The sequence below is a fragment of the Chelonoidis abingdonii genome, chromosome 9 (assembly GCF_003597395.2).
Source record: "Chelonoidis abingdonii isolate Lonesome George chromosome 9, CheloAbing_2.0, whole genome shotgun sequence".
Lineage (NCBI taxonomy): Eukaryota > Metazoa > Chordata > Testudines > Testudinidae > Chelonoidis > Chelonoidis abingdonii.
In genome coordinates, this window is record NC_133777.1 from 15,748,403 (window position 1) to 15,767,404 (window position 19,002).

Here is a 19,002-nt window from a genome sequence, read left to right on the forward strand (position 1 = left end):
CGTTTAACTCGATATTAATGACGACGTCGTGTGAACGGGTACAGCGTTAAATCGGTATATCGGCCATTAAACCGATTTAAAGTCGCAGCGTAGACCTGGCCTGAGCTATCTTCATGCAGTGCTGCAGGAAGTCTTAGCTCTCAAACATACAAACGTTTCCCTGTCTTTACAGCAGCCACAGAAACGCCTGCAAGGAAAGGAAATTTAACAGCAAGTGATCAAAAGGAATGTGGCACAGGCACAGCATGGGACTCCTGTTATGTTTTTCTCAGCCACTTGTTGTATTGCCAGGTGTGTCCTGTGCCTGAGATAACAGATACCATTGTTCCTTCCATGGCAGCCCTGAGAACAGGGAGCTTGTACAGCCCTGGCTAAGGCAATGGACCTGGGATTTGGATCACTTCAGACTGCTTCATGGAATCGTGAGGATAACAAATAGTGAAGCACTGGGGTCCAGTCCATAAGAAGCCATACCTCTGAATTCCTTTACACTGACTAGCAGAGCGCTGCAGGGGGCTAGCACTCAAGCAAAGATTGTGGGAAGCCGGAAGTCAGCCAGACAAAGCCCCAGTTTCAATGGGCGGAGGCCCTAGCAGCTGCTCAGAGGGATATCTGCCCCAACCACATAGTGTGTATGTTTACCGCTCAGCACTTGTGCCCTTCCCCGTGTGTACAATATAAAGAGGATACTTACAGGCACCAAAATCTGTTTGCAGCCAGTGTCCAATACCATGTCTTGTAACATTTTGTCTGAAATGCCACTAAACAACGTGTGTCCTGGGGGCAGACTGGCTAAGTGAAGATTAAATAACCGTTTAAGCTCACTAAGAGTGAGAACAAACTGTTTCTTAAACGTCGTCATCACAAATGCTTTCAGTTCCTGTGCAACTCGATCCGTGCACCCCCCTGGCAAGTGACCGTTTAACGAGTCCATGGAGCTCTCCTCCGAATGGATGCCATTGACCATACCATTGTTCATACTCTCATAGGCAGACGCGTCCATAGGCTCCTCATCGCTCACAGGCTCCTCTTTAAGGCAGACATTGGAAATATCCATCTTGGATGGAGCGTCATTTGCTTTGCTCTCTGCCTTTTGCTTTTGCAACTCTTTCTCCAGCAGCCTATAGTTTTGTTTGACTTTTGCTTTAGCCATATTGACCCTTTGTTCCCCAGAAACCAGAAGTGGGTGAGCTAGTAAGATACAAGAGTACAACACTGTTAACAGAGAATCTTGGACATTAATTCTGCAGTGTATTTATTAAACAGACTGTAGTGAATTAACGGCACTGAACAGTTTACTCCAGAGATCCAAGACCCCAAACTGATTTCAGACTAGATTTTGTTTTTAAAATAACTGAACAAGCAGAGAATCATTTTAATAACTACTAGCGAGATACTTAGGGCTTGACTTTTCAGAAGTCTAAAGCCCAGGGCCACGGGAAAACATGCTTGTGCAAGTGCTAAAGCCCTGCATGAATCAGGAATTGCACATACAACTGCAGCAACTGCACACACATTTCTGCCTGCACCCCTAGACTCCTGACATCTTTGCAAGAGAAGATTTTTCAAGAGAGGCTGGATGCTGATAGAATCTGGTGCAAGGAGAAAACCAGCTAGAGCAATTGCTATAGCTACCATACAAGATGTTGCATGCTTGCAAATGGGAGAATGGATGGGAAAAATGATTTGAGTGATCACTAATCAGAGGGTAGGTTGTGAATCCAGCAGACCTTCTCTATTAGGATTTGGTTCATAGCATGAAAGAGATTGAGAACCCCTTTTCTGAAATAACTACCCAGTCTGGAAATGTTCCCACCAGATAAGATAAAGGGTATTGAAATGTATTCATGTGCCCATTTGTCAGTTCTGCTTGCAGTATCCCAGGACTCCAATGTCTGGTAACTAGCCAAGTACTTAGTTCAATCTCCCTGGAACCTCAAGTTGTCACAACCTCTTATGATTACAGAACAGCTGCTTTAAATTTTCACTGGCAGCAACTGTGGAGAATCGCCTTGAAAAGAGAAGGCCTTGTACCTCCTTAGAGCACCTGTTAAACTAATTCTTCACTAATAGCTTAACCATCAGGCATAGCAGAATAGAGATGGGGAACTGCTAACTTCCACTGGTTTATAACTATGGGGCTATCACAACAGTGAGACTAACTAGAGTGCAGTGTGTGCTGGCTCTGCCCCCTCCCCCAAAATATTTCCTACTCTGAGGACTGCGCTGCCCTTAATGAGGAAGTTTATTTGTAGAGTCAGCTCCACTAGCTTTACATTACACCCATGGATTCTTCTGTGCTGGGGAATCCTCAGTTGCCCCACAGGGCAGTTTTAAGGTTGCTTTATCCCACCCTGGTGGTTTAAGCTCACCTTAATGTAGCCCAGAATCTGCCCCAAACACTCAAAGGGAAACTGCAGACTCATTCAAAAAAAAAAAAAATAATAATAATAATAATAATAAAAAAAAAATCTAACAGTGACACACAGAAATTACACTAGAAACACAAATGGGAGAGTATATTTCATAATGATCTTAACCACTAATATACCTGATTGTCCATCTTGTTTCTTTGGTGTCAAATGTTCCTTTAATAGATTATAGACCTTTTCTAATCTGAAATTAAGAAGAGAAAATACACAAGAGTAGTTTTTTTAGTTTCGCATTCCCACACCCAAACACAGACATTTGAGCTTTAGCCTTTAAAAAATGCCAAAGGACCTAAAAGCAAGGGTAGGCAATCTATGGCACAGGTGCCGAAGGCTGCACGCGAGCTGATTTTCAGTGGCACTCGCACTGTCCGGGTCCTAGCCACAGGTCTCTGCATTTTAATTTTAAATGAAGCTTCTTAAACATTTTAAAAACTTTATTTACTTCACATACAACAATAGTTTAGTTATATATTATAGACTTACAGAAAGATCTTCTAAAAACGTTAAATGTATTACTGGCATGCAAAACCTTAAATTAGAGTGAATAAATGAAGACTCGACACACCACTTCTGAAAGGTTGCTGACCCCTGACCTAAAGCATTTGGAGATGGTCAACAGTCTAGTGAAACTGGGAACCATGGAACAGTCTTATCATACAACTGCCCTTTAAAAGGGACAACTTTATGTAGAGGAAATGCAGATCAAAATATTACCATGCTACAACCTATAGTCATGGTATAGCTGGTACATGCACATCTTTAATTTATTCCCCAGAAGAAAGCAAATCATTTACTTGGCCTGAATGCCCATCCACAGCATTTTCTGCCTCTGTACCACATCTGGATGCTTTTTAACAAAGTCTTCATCATAAGGGAGCAGGAATTCCCAGCCTTTGTTTATTCTCGCAACAGACATGTGCTCTAAGAAGTCCTTCACATCTTCGGGACAAAGCTGAAAGACAGACAGACAGACAGACAGAAAGAGTGTAATGGGTCAGGGAAACCACATCTGCAGCCATACAAAACTGTGATTTCACCAAGTGAGCAGAGTTGGGCTGAATCAAGGTTTGCGTAGGAGACTTCCAAGAAAAGATACTGGCAAATCAACAGGAGACAGTCTTCCCTCTGAGTCAGTACCAGGAAGGACCTAAAGCTAAGCAGTAGTTAAATAGTCCATGGCACTTTTTGCAAAACTAGGGGAGTTATCCCCAATATCCTGAACAAACTGCACTGTGGATAATTATATTCCACATATCTAAGTGTTCTCTGAAGTTTAGACTTCTCTGGGCTTTTAACAGCAACCAAGATGGCTGCATTTCAGCTAAAAGGTGAAGCAACCCTCTCTGTACACATCCATCACCACCACTGACTAAGTGCACTAGAAAATTTCAGAAGATCCCTACATACAATTAACTCATTCTGTCATTTTATTTTGCGTGATTTTTTAAAAAATCCTTACAGAGCTTTTTCACTTTTAATCCCATTTACTTTACAGATACTAACATGCTTGTGCAGATGATTCAGTGATCAGGTGCCTGAGTTGCTCTTAAGAAATTAAGAACCTCCCTCCCTTGAGGACACTGAATGCTTTGATTCTGTCATTCATTCGCAGTCTCCACTATGCAGTACAGATCTGAAGCAACACTGTCCTAGGTTAGCAATAATGGGAATTAGCAGTGAAACGTGTCAGGTAACATCCTAAAGTCAGCAGTAAAATGGGTCACCACAGTGCGGTGCTAGGAGGAAAGCGAAGCAGCAGTGTGAATTAGCCACAAATGCAGCTATTGACAATACCCACTGCTTTATCGTCCACCTCTGGTTTAGAAAAAAATTGTCACTCACTTTTGTGACTGTGGCCACTTCCTTTCGCACAACCCAGCGATCCTGCGTAAACTTCCACATCTGAGGGAAGAAAAGGGGGGTGGGGGGGAAGGGAGAACGACATATTTTAGGAAGCTGCATTACTAAAGAACAGACGTGCTGTTGTGACACTGGCATAACCAGGAACCTTTCAAGAATGCAGGGGTGGGCAATTCTCTGCCAGGCAAGTGGGTCAACTGGGGCAAATACAGACCTGGCATGGTCTATTCCTGTAGACATTTTCCTTGAATGATAAGAAAGGACACAAAACAAAAGGCCTAGAGAAATCCAAGATTTGCCTTGGTGAAGCTGTGGCGGGAGTTGCACTTAGATCCTCTGAAATCTAAATTAAATATGGTTTAAAAAACAAACAAATCTGACAAAAACCTAACGAACACTGAGGAGGCTCATTGTTATCATTCTGTGTCTTTACAGGCATATGCGGGGGTTCTGCTCCAAAACCATGTGTTTTGCCACTTGCCCCAGAGGAAATCTCCATGAGCTGCCACTAATAGTGAAGTTTATATCCTTTTTATAAGCCAACCACTGCAGGACTCCCATCCTCTCCCTTAATCCTTTCTACAGCACCCAACACTGCAGAAAGCAGGGCAGTGTGCATGCCCTGTACCAGTTCACTGCAGTCACAGATTCCTACCCACTGCCCTGACTCCATCTCCACCTCCACCCACACACACACGCTTACACCAGTTCAGTTGATGGAGGTTTTAATACATTTTGGAGGGTTGGGGGCAGGAATTTAAAGCCTCATTGCTACCAATTCCTCCCCTCCCCGCTCTCTGCCTTGTCACAGCCTAAGGTGTAAAAAACCATGAGCAAGTGGGCTAGTTCTGTATGTCCTTTCACCTTATTCAGCTTCTCTTCCCCCACATATTAATTGACACAGCTGTCCCCAATGCACTAGCACACACTTCTTTAAAACCACAAGCTATCACTGACTCCAGTAAAGGAGACAATTGTGAACATACCCGTCTTGCAACTACACCTCTCCCCGATATAACGCGGTCCTCCGAAGCCAAAAAATCTTACCACACTATAGGTGAGACTGTGTTATATCGAGCTTGCTTTGGCCCCCCCTTGTCCTTGTCCCCTGACTATCGCCTCCGAGACACCCCAACCCTAATCATCCCCAAGACCCTGTCCCCTACCCAATTCCCCTGCTCGTGTCCCCCGACTGCCCTGACCCTTATCCACACACACACACACACCCCCGACAGGCACTCACTGCCAGTGGCGGAAAGCAGAGCAGCCTGGCCCCAGCCCGCTCCACTTCCCATTGCAGGTGAGTATGGGGAATGTCCTTTCCTTACCCCCGCCCCAGCCATGTCACTAGGAGGGGGAGGGGGGATGTTGCTGAAAGGTCCCGCACTCACCAGCAGTGGCAGAAGAGAAGCAGCCCAGCCCCAGACCACTCCATTCTGTCAGCTCCCAGCCGCGACGCTCCACTTCCCACTGCAGGTGAGTACGGGGGGCATCCTTTCCTTGCCCCAACCATGTCGCTGGGGGTGGGGTGGGGGGGATGTTGTTGGGGAAAGGTCCCGCACTCACTGGCAGTGGTGAAAACAAAGCAACCCAGCCCCAGACCGCTCCATTCTGCCAGCTCCCAGCCGCGGCGCTCTGCTTCCTGCTGCAGGGGAGTACGGGGGCATCTTTTCCCCAACCTCCCCACACTCACCGATGGGAAGTGGAGCGCAGTGGCTAGGAACTGACACGCTGATCCGCCGGAGCACTGCTTTACCGCATTGTATGCGAACCTGTGTTATATCGGGTCACGTTATACCGAGGCAGAGGTGTATTCACAGGACCCAAACTACCAGCTTTCCTGCAGGGCACTCTCTATTCAACCAGAGTGCTGAACTTGCCACCTCCTCTGGGTCTAGCGTCACTGCTGCTCCACTTCTCAGGTAAGTACAGTGGTTTTGGTCCCCAGAATCCCCAAAACTTCAAATGTGATACTCTCAGGCACTGCCTAATTCCCATGCCTCTGGGAATAAGAGTTACCCCTGATTCTGGGTCTCCCATATGGCAGCACACTGAGCAGCTTTCAAGATGTGTCAGAAAGTCAATTTTAATTACCATCAGTTTGGGCTCACACAGAGACTAATCTAACAGCAACTGACCGCCCAAGAGAGTTAATAATGAAACTAAGCAGAGTGCAAACATTGGGGTGATCGGCTCTAAAAGGAAAATGACAGGGTCACACACATCCATTAGGGATGGAAGCCACAGAGCATGGCAAATGTTGAAGTTATTTAGGGATTAGTTCTCCTTAGATTGTTTGTAAAGACAAACACGGTCTCTAGGTAAAAAAGTCTGTTCCCTGCTGGGGTTTAGAGAGAGAGAGAGTGTGTGTGTGTCTTGTACTCATAATTTACATTTGCACTTATTGTTCATGAAAAGTGCTAGATCAGCAGCTCTGGGAGTGAAGCCCTTTTACTGAACAACAGGGCACACATAGCAAGTACAGCGTGTCCCTAGCATTGCCCTGCAAAGGTCCTTCAATTCTGCCCTAAAGGGACCACCTCTGAGGGTGATAGGCTATTCAACCTCCATCAGCCTCTCTGCTGAGCCTGCCATTAAGTGGGTCAGCGTGATGGTGTCTCGGTGTCATATTTTAAATGCAATAACTGTTTTTATTAAGTAGATGATCGGACATCTAGATCTGATTGACATCTGTCACCCAATCACATGACTAGCAAGTGAAATCTATATCAATATTTTCATGTTGATCCTCTTAACTCCTTCAACAAAATCTTCAGGAGTAATTTAGAGATTATTTCTTTGGAACAAATGTTAGATTACAGAAGAACAGTACAGTTAGCAATGATGTGGTCAGTTATGCCAGCTTCATTTTATTTGGGTTTTGGCACTGGAAAACAAACAGACCATATCTATACTTACAACAAAATCTCTCCCCCTGCAAAGCACTTCTGCAGGAACTCCACTGTGTGGGCTAGAGGTATCTTTTGGATAGAGGACATCACTGTTAATTAAAGAAGGAAATGATTAATTATGATGCACTGCAACTAAGTATTATTAGTGAGGATTTTCAGTAGTATATGTGTCCATTTATTGGTCAAAAGACACCCTTTATCCAGCCCAGTTTGAAGGATTTACGCAAATTCCTATGAAGCTAAAGCCCTGTCTCCATCAAGAGAATTCACACCGGAGTGACTACATCACTGGAGTTCACACTAGTGCAGAGAGGGGCTTAGAACAGTGAAGTTTAATCTGGTAACAAACAGAAATAAACTGCACAGATGTAAACTGTGTGCTGGTACAGCACATCTACGTTAAGGGTCTGCCCCAGCTTAGCTGCACCAGTGGGAATTTCCTTAATGCACACATGTCCAAAAGTGTGTCATCAAATGCTTTGGGCTACATGGCTTCCCCACACATCCCCAAAGGTAACATGAGCCAAGACATTTATCTACCAGACTTAGTTTATTTTTAATTTTAATTTAATACTCAAGGATTTTAAATGAGAGAAGCTATAAATTCCAGCAGCTGGGGCACTTACCACCCCATCCCATTTGGATTGCGAGACTAATTAAATTACATCCATCATCATAAGTGGTCTCCATCTTTGGTGTCTCCAAAGCCCCAAGGTCATTCCTGATCATGGGTTTCACGCCACACAGCTGATCAAGGCAAAAGCTGCTTTTCATCCTCACAATAAAAGATTCTATTAGGCTAATCTTACACTTCCAACACTTTTTTCTTTTGGAAGATGAAGGTATTGTAACAACCACGGACATATATAAAACAGTGCTAGCAACTGCTACAACAAACACGCTGGTGCCATCGTTCTGGGAGCTTGTATACAGCATTAGCCAGCTGACAGCATTCCTTTCTGGAGCGATTTAAGGTAGAGTGCATCTGTGTCACTGTACAGGCTATTCATGCAGCAGCTGCAGCCCTAGGTCGTGGATGGCCAAAGCGTGGTCCACAGGCTAATGGCTGCCAATGAATGTGAACGTGACTGCGTTCAGCCTCATCTTTATTACAGAGATGTGGCCTAAAGATGAGACTGCAATTCCCAGCACGTAATATCCCATGTGGATGAAAAGGATATGGCATTTGAGACCTGCAGTCTCGCTGGAATACCCAACTGTATTAAAGATTAAGGTGACTACAGAAGAATCCATTTTATGAACATGAGGTGCACCCAGGAACCTACTCTCGATTTACCAAATGGATAAATGCTTCCGGAGACCAGCTGTTAGTGACAACAGCAATAAACCAGTAATGAATCCTATGCTGATGGAATAAAGATTTTTCTTCCCATGAACTGAAGTGGCTCAATACACAAACAAAACAGATCTTATCACGGTTCGATACAATTTTAGATAGCTCAGCCTCTGCCCTGTGATCATTTAACAACAGCCCTGTCTTCTGCAGACTACCGTAACAAGAACTGAATTTAATCAAAGTATTTCAGTAACTTGGGTTTTGGTGCTTTCAGCTACATTACAGCAGCAAAATGTTAGCGAGGATTCTAAGTCATTGTTCTGATCCACTCCTAACAGGAACGTTAACATTTGACAATAACAAAGAACAGAAACCATACCTTTTTACCACCCAGTTTCCCTGGACCAGCATCGCCACCTGCTGTATACAGCGTAAAACTGCAGTAGAATCGGTCCCAGAACCCAATAAACTCATGAGGTTTGCAAAAGGCATGACCTTCACTAAAGGAAAAGATGAAACACAGTTGTTTAAATAGAACATTGAAAGCATCTTTAAAGATTCATAGAAAGACTTCTGTTTTTTAAAAATATGGATACACAGATTTTATTTTTTAATATAAAAAAGACTCCTATCTGTTTACACTGAAATCAGCAGTCAAAAATATTTCACAGCTCCCAAAAAATAAAAGCACTTTAGAAAAAGCACTCCATTTCAGTCAGTCTGCATATGCATTGAAAATATGTCAGAGAATGCTGTGTGCAAGTTAATTGGCTTAACTGATCCCAAATTAATACACTGATAAAAGAAACCATCTATACCATTCTATTTTTTGAGAGCGAGAGAGTCCTCTGACAAAGACAGTAAGACTCAGAGACAAAAACTTTAGCACTTGCTATTGTCAAATCATTACAGTTCCAGAAAGATGGCCTAAAGCTGACTCAGGCTACTTGCGAGAGGCACGTATTACTGAAAACCTTCCAGGGAAAGGACAAAGCTGAAGTGGCAGGTTGCTGCACTAAACTCTGAGCTAAAATTCATGCACAGTCTCCACTACCCAGCAGTGGATCAACAGAGACAGGTGTGTCCTGGAAGCAACAGGAGTGGTCTTAGAGTGGAAGTTATTCCAAGGAGTACTCCTTTGGCTGCACATGCTCAAATTGCAGGTGTCAGCTCTCCAAGCAGTCATGTGTCTCTTCCCTTCTAGAGGAATGGCATACTCGATCGGCAGTGGAAGAAATACTATTCAGAGCCTGAGACTTAGCCCTAGAAATAAAGGGCCACACAGACTCTCAGCCCTGTAGGATGACAACACAGACACTGCCAGGAAAGGCTACCTATTTGAGGAAAAGAAGGGTAAGTTTGAAGTCATGAAAGGACGTGAGGAAGTGGAATGTTTAAAAAATATCACATACCATTCTTCATCAGGATCTTAATCTGATCAGCAAGGGGTAAAGTTCTCAGCTGTGCCATAGAAAGCACATTGCTTGGAGCCACAGGTTTGTCTCTGAAACAAACAAACAGAACTGTAGCCAATGAAAAACAACATCCTGCCAATGTGAGGTTAGGACATTTCATGCAAACACTTACTTCTCTTCTTCTACATTCGGAGGCATCAGCATCATTAAGTATTCACTAAGGGGAAAGAAAATGTATCAGCCTTGAAATACTTGTATTAGGATTTTCTAGGCTAAAGTACAATGATTTCCTGCTTAGTGCAATCTTATTTAAGTAAATATTAGCTTCCAAGGTCTTTTTTCCTTTTCAAGGAAATTCAGTGCTGGAGAAATGTATGAAGACTGTAGTTATATACACTGAGAACATTTGGTTACAACTGTTTACTATGATTTTTAGCGTTTTAAAAGAAATCAAAATCGCTAAATTCATTCTGTTACCAGTAACCATTGATAAAGATTTCTACATCACATTCCTTAAATTTAGTTAAGGTGAGGACGGATGGTGCAGTCATCGGTGCACTAGACTGGGACTCTGGAGAAAGGATTCCATTACCTGCTCTGCCACACATTTACTGACCTTGGGCAAGTCACTTAGCCTCTCGGAGCATGTCTACACTGCAATTAGACACGCACAACTAGCCTGCACCAGCTGACTCAGACTTGCAGGTCTCAGGCTAAGGGGCTGTTTAATTGCAGTGTAGCTCAGTCTCTGGGTCCCTGCAAGGTGAAAGGGTCCCAGAGCTCATGATGCTGCCCAAGCCCTAGTATCTACACCAGAATTAAACAGCGCCCCTTAAGCCCAGGTCAGCTGGCATGGACAAGCTGTGGATTTATAACTGTAATGTAGACATGCCCTTTGTGTCTCAGCTCCCCATTTATAAAATAGGGAATAATAGCACTTCCCCACCTCACAGCAGTGTTGTGAGGGTAGTACATTAAAAACTCTGAGGCACTCAGGTACTACAGTAAGTACCTTAAATATATAGTAACAGGCCAAATTCTCTCTTCTATTCCACCTGTGCAATACTCATCTACGTCAGTGTGACCGAGGACAGAATCTGGCCCTATGAATTTTTCATAGACAAGACAGTTCAACAAGATGCCAAATTTTAAAAATAACCCACCAGCACCATAAGTGCAAAACACTATGTCCTGTGGCTTTCCCACTATTGGGCCTTGCTTACCCCAGATTATAGCAAAACCACATTAATTATTGCATTCTGGGCAGATTCATGTAACCACCACATAAACTTTTCCCCCCATACAGCTACCAAAAAGCAAATCTGAATCTGAAAAACAGTCACTGTCAAGTACTTTCAGTCTCTATTAAAAATCATAAAATAGATTTTGTAAAACTCATTTATTAATAAAAGTACTTGACTTTTTTTTTTTTTTAAATGTAATAGTTTCTGGTTTTGATTTAAACCTTCCCCAGCTGCGTTTGTAATCCTTGCATCATAGAACTGTGTTAGCATATAAGAACTAGACAAACTGAATTAAAAAAAAGAGCAGCAATGACTAGTTTCACTCTCTTGCCCGAGTGGAATACAAAAAAAAACCAAAAACAAACACACACACACCCCCCACAAATTATGCGGGGGGGGGGAGTGTCACTTTTTTTTAAAATTATTTCTGTTGTAACAACCTACTGTTGTTAATAATACAGGCCACACTTTTAAATAATATATATGACAACCTGACAAATATTCAAAGATTACTGCAAGTTATGTAGGATACTAAACCAAAGTTTTTACCTGGGAGATTTAATTAATTCGGTATTCTCTGCCATGCCATGTCCCTGACTGAGTAAATACTGGCGCTCATGTTCGGAACGGCTGTCCTGAGAAAGGTTGGGGAGGAAGAGCAAGACTCACTGCAATGTCCAGCAAATGTGCCAAATCTCAAACAGTTTAACTCCTCATTCTCAGGCTCTCCAGTGCTATTAAAATCCCATAGTCATTGTTCTAACATGCAGGTATTGCACTATGTAAACATCACATCTTGGTGACTGATGCATTACTTCCATACAGCTGCATAGACATTGATACAACACGGGGAAGCTTGTATTATTTTAATACACTGACACATTTACACTTTTTGTTAGTCGATTACCACTCCTGGCATCAAACTGATTTGATTCATCTGAGCAACTCCTTATCTAATGCCTTAAGGTGCCCAGCCCACAAACAAAGGCCTGAGTTTGATCCTCAGACTCAGCCCTCGCAACATGTTGCTGACACTAGAGCCTGCTGAAGTATGTGAGCATTGAGGCCTCCAGAGCACCCAGAACATACCTACCCTTAAACCATAATAATGCAGATGGACCCAATGCTCTTCAGCTTGTCTCTTCTGCAGGAATTCATAGGACTGAACACGTCGCTGACGAGCTTGTTCTGTCTCTGGTCGGGAGAATCTTACCTACAAGATTTGATCACTATTAACTACAGTGCCCCCAACTCTCAAAATGACACAGATGAAAATGGCATAGGGAATTATCTGCAAAAATGTGTGCGCTATATAAAGAAAATACATTGAATGGTAAAGCCAGGGATAGACAGCTAGGAACTAGCTGAACTGGAAATACTCTTTTGCAACAGCCCCACCCTTATTATTTCACTTGTTGACTTGATTAAATAGTCAACTTTCCCATTCTCAAGTGGAGGTTTAATTGCTGAGCACCAACTGCGGTTTAAACTGTCAGCTCATTATGGATTATTATACTCTGACTGTGCAGTTTCTTGAACTATCAGTAATAAGGAATCTCAGACATACAGTAATTTGCTTGATGTCATCTTCAGCTTCATCCTGGGACGAATCGCCGGCTAACAAAAAAACAACCCAGGAAAATGAAATTAAAAATATCATCAAAGATGAAGCAGCCGCAAGAGAGTTTATGACTGTTCTGAGGCTTAGTCCAGGAGAGAGGCATGGTCCAAGCACAGGACCAGGAGCCAGCCCCCTCAGCTCTATTTATATAAATACCTTGGTAGCTGTATCTCTCACCACCACACTATACGAGCACCTCACAAACAAACACACCTGTGAGGTATGGAAAAATTACCATCACCAGGGGGAATTGAGGCACAGAGACCTGAAGGGGCTGACCCATCATCATACAGGAAGTTTGTGGCAGAACTGGGAATTGAACTTGCTCTGACATTGAGTCTACGTCTTTGGATTAGTTATTTAACCTAGGTATCTTGGTTTCCCCATTTATTAAATTGGGATATCAATATGGTAATGTACTGGTTAGTTTGCATACATGTTCCACTGCCCTCTACCGGATGCAATCAGAAATGTATCACTGGCATAGGCTCTACAGGGCTAATACATAACGGAGACTCTCCTTTAGCTCTCAAGATAGGGGCCTGTGCTTTTGGAACAAGAAGATCCAAGTTCATTTCCTGTTGATGTTGTTATGTTCCAAATGCTCACGGAACACAGCACAGTGATAATTGTGAAGACCTAAGTGGCTACAGATTTGTTACAACACTTAACTGACAGGAATCTTGAGAGGATGAACTAATATTTGTGCAGCAAAATGAAAACAGTACTGTAAATTTTATTATTATATTCTACCGTCCAGGTATTCACAGTCTCATGTTACAGATCTTTAATTAATCTGACTATTAAAAGGAACAATTATTTCCTCTGAACCAATCATTATATGTTATTATATTTTAAAACATGCTCAGTGTTTCTTCAGATATTACTAGCTCTTTCCAGTAACTCCATAAAGTCAGTATAACAAAATCTAAAGAGAAACCAAATTGTTCCCTAACAAAGAAAACACAGCTTGTAATGTGTTCACCTTCATTGGCAGCTTCTCTTTCGCGGTGTTTGGCATCAGCTTTGTCCAAGTAGGAGAAACTTGGCCTCAGTTGTAGAATGCCATGTAATGGAGTTAGGTGAAGTTCACCTAAAAAATTCCAAGTTATTTTCCAAGGCCTACAGTTGGCAATTTTCATTTTCCTACCACCTTTGTAACATCACAGTTTAAATTTAAGACACAGATTTAATAAATTTAAATGTAAGATGAGAATCTTAAAAGGAAAATTAATCCTTTTAAGATTCCTTTTAATCTGATACCTTCAAAGAGGTATCAGATTTGAACCCCTTAGTCCGAACCTGCCCCCAACAATTTCCTTTTTGGTAGGATCCAAGCCTGAAAGAGGACCATTTTCTGGATAACATATGGCTCAAACTCACATTTCACAAGGTCAGATGATCTCACAAGATTTCTGCCATTTATAGCCAAAACAAATCTCGGAACAGCTCATGAAAGACCAGTACTAATCCATCCCAACCTGTGATTCAGCCTTGAAGCCCACCCCCAAACTCACAGCCTAAACTGAGCCTGGAAATCAGTAACGTCTCTTTGTTCCTTCTCTAAGTAAGTATTTCTGCCACAAACTGGAGAACAATACCCAGTGCTGGCTCCACAGCATCCAAAGTTTACAGCAGCCCTGGCCTTCCACACCAATAATGAGTATCTACATCATTATGACAACAGCAAACTCTGAATAAGGTGACGTCAAAAATGTATATAATCCCAGTTTTAGGAAATTCTTGGGACATCAGTATTCCCAGAGGTTTTTAGAATATCAAGAAAGAGAGGGTTTGGGGAACAAATGAAGGAGCAGAACGTGTGGAGTAAGGGAGAACAGCAATAGAGAGATGGAAGTGAATTTATATATAATATTAAATAATATCCCCTTCAACGTACATGGTTTGAGGCTATAATTCAGTGGTAGAGTTCTGGTGGCATCTACAAGCCTTACTAACTGTTACCTTGTTTACAATGTCACTAGAACACCTTGATGGAATCTCAAGGACTTTAGAACATTCCAGATAGTTAAGTTCTCTCTCATGATAACTTATTTATAAGGAATTGACAGCCACTAAATAGGAACAGAGGCTGCTAGAGACAAAGAACACAGCTTTCTCATTTCAAACACCCTGCATATTTAAAAACTGATTTATTTCTCAAGGTTGGGGGAGGAGGAAAAAAATAACCTTTTCTATAGATAGCAGCAGCATAACGGGAAACGTTACTCGCAGCCTGTGAAGAGCAGAAAGTTTGTCTGTCCATCAGCTTCCTGTAAATAAATTAAACCTTTATGACTATAGTCCACAGATACCACAAAACATGCAAGTGTTAAAGGGCAGAAGCAAAGAGTTGTCGCTCTCTAAAATTAAGTAATTAAACTTGCTGGTCTTTTAAAAATACATATTTATATGTATATTTGCTGATCTCCCACTCTGCAGCAATATTTATTATGGGTACTGCAGAAGTTACAATGTTAACTGTCCCATGTGCTCATTCAATTAGGGGCCCTTTAGAAAGTGCAGAGTGGTGGCTTCCCAGCTATCCAGAGATGCCCTGCTGGAATTACACAGCAGAAGACGCTCTACTTTGCTACCTTGAGCCTTCCTCTGGGAAAGCTACTGGGTTACATTAACAGCTACCAATGGCCCAGAGAGGCCATAGTTCAGCAACGTGTTTAAGTTTGTGCTCAAGGCTTACATATGTCCCCCATGCTTTGATGACTCATGGCTAGATTTTAGCACTGAGATACATTTATTTGGCTTAGATGTTGTTTTGTCATTTTTCCAAGGGGCTCAGGCATACAATGGCAGAAAATGCCACCAAGTTTAATTGCACACCCGCCCGAGTTTTATTTTTACCTGATGTCATTATAAGCTACCCTTAGACTACGCAACTAAAATAGGTCAGATAGAAAAAAAATATGCCTCTAATTTTTCCACATCCAGCAGTAGTTTGCGAATAGTCACATTCACTAGTTCCCTGAATAGCCAGCCAGCCAATTTCCCCTGTTTGTGTGCATCCTTCATGATGCAACAGGGGGAGCAAAAAACATTCTGAAAAATGGAATGTTAAAAACATTCACAAAAATCAGTAGCAAGACTCAGGGACAGTTGAGATACATGAACCTACTTTTAACTTTTTTTTTTTTTTTTAAACTGAAAGTTTCAAGTTGACAGTGTCTCTTAAAATGTATAGACCAAGATTTTCATAAATGACTAGTGATTTCTGGGTGCCCAACCTTAGACACCATACAGTGGCTATATTTTTTTAAAGGGTGTGTGTTCAGAATTACCTGAAAATCAAGCTCCTTAAAGCTGTCTTAAGTTGGGCACCCAAAAATTGACACTCCCTCCCCCCTAAATCACTAGTTACTTTTGAAAGTCTTGGCAACGTGTATTAAAATGTCTAAATTTCTCACATTTGTAAGAGGGCCTATTGTGAAAGTTAACCCTAATTGTAAGCTGCAGTGTAAAAAGGATGTAAAAGTTCATAAGATGTCAGAATAACCTATAACTTTTTTTAGTCTGCATGGGAATTTACCATTGAAAATAGGTCAAATTATTTTCAATAATGATGTTATGAACAAATGCAAGGAAACCAGAGAGAGACTAAAGTAGCCCAACCAAACCAAACAAAACAAAAACAAATCTACTGACATGATTCAAAGACTGTGCTGAGGTTGGACTTAAACAAGATATGGGACCAGGAATTAATGGACCAAAATTGGTGTGAAGGATATAAAGCCTAATTGATGGACAAAATAATGAGATGAACTATGACACCCATTTTTCTCGTCTTTTTCTTGAAAAAGAAATGTTGGGGGAAAAAAATCTCTTCCCCCAGGCCATGTCAACTCAACATCCCCCAGCTCTGCTAGTCTTGTCCCACCTCACCTTCCCCAAACCCAGGACAGAAGAAGCAGACCAGACCAGACATTCTTCCTGAGAGGAAGGCCAGCAGGCCTTACTCCTCTTTAAGGAATTTTGTTTTTCATCTGAGAGTCCTGAAAGCCATTACATCATCATGACATTCCGCCCTCAGCCCATCAGTGGGGATACCCAACTGCCAGCACCACAGAGGCACCTAAGATTCTGTTCTGTTTGTGTTACTTTCTGCCTGCCCCCGCAATTCCTCTCTCTTGAGGATGAGATGTCCATAGCCGTCTTGTCTAAGGAGAAATGACCCAATCAGATGACATCCCTGACCTGAATGTGAATCAGGGTCCAGGCACCAGGTGTCATGGTCACCTGCCAGCCAAAGTATCCATTCACAATTGACCAGCCGGCCAGTGTTCCAAAAACACCAACAAAAGCCGTTATTTCCCCCACCTCTTCTATCCTGCCTCTTCTCCACCTTGGGTCTGTTTGTCTGTTAAACACAGGAGAAGTGAATATCCTTTGCACATCAGGACTGACAGTAAAATTAAACCTTCCTTTTAATCAAAGAATGGTTGATAATGAAAATAAGGCTGATATTTTGCCTGCAAAAGGAGAGAGACTTTAATACGTATTATTTAGGTCTGTTTCGCAGTGTCATTCAATTTCAGTTTCAATATAAATGTCTGTTTTAAATTCTTCTTCTTCCTTGTGTTTGATCAATAAACTTTCAACTTAATGAGGTATGGTTCTGGGTGTCTGCTAGAAACTGAGTAACCGAAGGCCTTTGTAGAGAAAACCCAAAACCTAAGTGTCACTGTTTTAATGCTGAACAGAGAAGGAGTTTATAAACATCTCCAACTTTTTTGGTCCTTGAAATCATTACAACACGTCTTCAGATTGCATACTTGCTTGCTTTGCCCCTTCCCTAAAAGCTTGGTGGGAAATCTGACCATTTACTAGAAAAGAACATCAGAGCAAAGAAGATACCTACGAGGAATAGGTACTAGTTTCATCTGTGCAGGTGCCATCTACATTGAGAGCGATCTGTTCTCCTTTGCTGCGACAGTAGTTGGGATTCAAAGTATCAATGGCCATGTCAAGTTCAACCTAAACACCAATAATTAAGAAAACACCAATAGTTAGCATAGCGTTATCACCAAACATTCACCCATCTTCAACCAAACTTAGGTTCCAGTCTCACAAAGACTAACGTATGTTAACATGCCTACAAGCAGCCCCCTTAAAGTCAATGGGACAAATCACCTGCATAAGATCAAGCATGTGCTTGAGTCTCTGCAGGACTGACAGACAACTGATATACACTGTCATGCTGTATATCAGTGTCATTTGCAGTGTCATTTGCAGATGCCCAACGAAAGCTACCGTATTTGATCTGTACTTCAGGAATGGCTTTTGAAGATGTATCATTTACACTGTAGATGGAGGTCCAAAATTTAAGATTCTCCCTTTACATCACCAATTTTTTTTTTTCTTGAAAACAGCATACACAACACGCTCAGAGTTACAGCTGCCCAAGTCCTGCCGCTCTCAACATATGTCAGCAAATCTATTACAAAGCACCTTCTTTCAGGTATGTACCTCACACTTCTTTCTAGGGCATCATACCCAAGTTCAGACAGATGTTTAAAGGCCAAACTCTGACTCTCAAAAGCAACTCCTAATTCTCATTGACATCGATGGAAATGTACATAGCTACTGGAGAGCAGAATTAGGGCATTATGGCTGAGATTTTAAATGCGATTTAGAGGAACAATTTCCCATTCAAATTAATGCGAGTGGAGAGCCTAAATCCCCTTAGGTAGTCTTGAAAAGAAAATTGTGTGTGTGTTATTACTACATTGTCAGACAGCTTTGTGTAAGAATACCACAGCCTCCTTCCCTCTCTCCTGCCACCAGGTCTATTCAGAAAGTCTGATGCCCAAAGCATTTCCACAAGACTTGGGCAATGAAACACCATACTCTGTTCCATCTAGTGGCAAAGAGCCCCGTTCTGATCTTACAGTGGTTTTATGTCAGTGTACTTCTATTGGCTTAAGTGGAGTTACTCCTGATTTACAACTATGTGAGAGGAGAATCTGGGTTACATGTGGCTCCTTGCAAAGCATGCACCTGACCCTGCAAGCTTCCAGAGGCATGTGGATCTTCCACAGATTTCAATAAGAGAGAGCTGCACAGCAAGGGCCCTTCATCAAAACACAGACAGGGGAATTCTCCTTGCGAAAGGTCCATTAAACATTACAGCCTTGACTCTGACCTGACACTAGCGATATATCTGTAAACTCATTGATTTAGAGAGTTACTCCTGATTTACACTTGCT

At 42.2% G+C, this 19,002-nt stretch overlaps 1 protein-coding gene across 3 annotated transcripts in view; it reads right to left on the reverse strand.

The window, feature by feature from the left end:
* Window positions 1-19,002, reverse strand: part of POLR3E (RNA polymerase III subunit E) — a 40,086-nt gene that overhangs the window by 9,851 nt on the left and 11,233 nt on the right. For 2 of the 3 annotated variants that reach the window (XM_032802118.2, XM_032802119.2), the window contains 14 exons: window positions 17,655-17,770; window positions 14,972-15,054; window positions 13,767-13,874; window positions 12,728-12,777; window positions 12,254-12,373; window positions 11,710-11,795; window positions 10,089-10,133; window positions 9,914-10,005; window positions 8,881-9,001; window positions 7,212-7,293; window positions 4,275-4,334; window positions 3,227-3,384; window positions 2,552-2,616; window positions 695-1,191 (listed from right to left, as the gene is read on the reverse strand). In XM_032802118.2, coding sequence (XP_032658009.1) covers window positions 695-1,191; window positions 2,552-2,616; window positions 3,227-3,384; window positions 4,275-4,334; window positions 7,212-7,293; window positions 8,881-9,001; window positions 9,914-10,005; window positions 10,089-10,133; window positions 11,710-11,795; window positions 12,254-12,373; window positions 12,728-12,777; window positions 13,767-13,874; window positions 14,972-15,054; window positions 17,655-17,770 — 1,683 coding nt within the window. Of the gene's footprint in view, window positions 1-105; window positions 188-694; window positions 1,192-2,551; window positions 2,617-3,226; window positions 3,385-4,274; window positions 4,335-7,211; window positions 7,294-8,880; window positions 9,002-9,913; window positions 10,006-10,088; window positions 10,134-11,709; window positions 11,796-12,253; window positions 12,374-12,727; window positions 12,778-13,766; window positions 13,875-14,971; window positions 15,055-17,654; window positions 17,771-19,002 lie in introns of those variants that run through there. The other variant, XM_075069235.1, reaches the window with a different exon arrangement.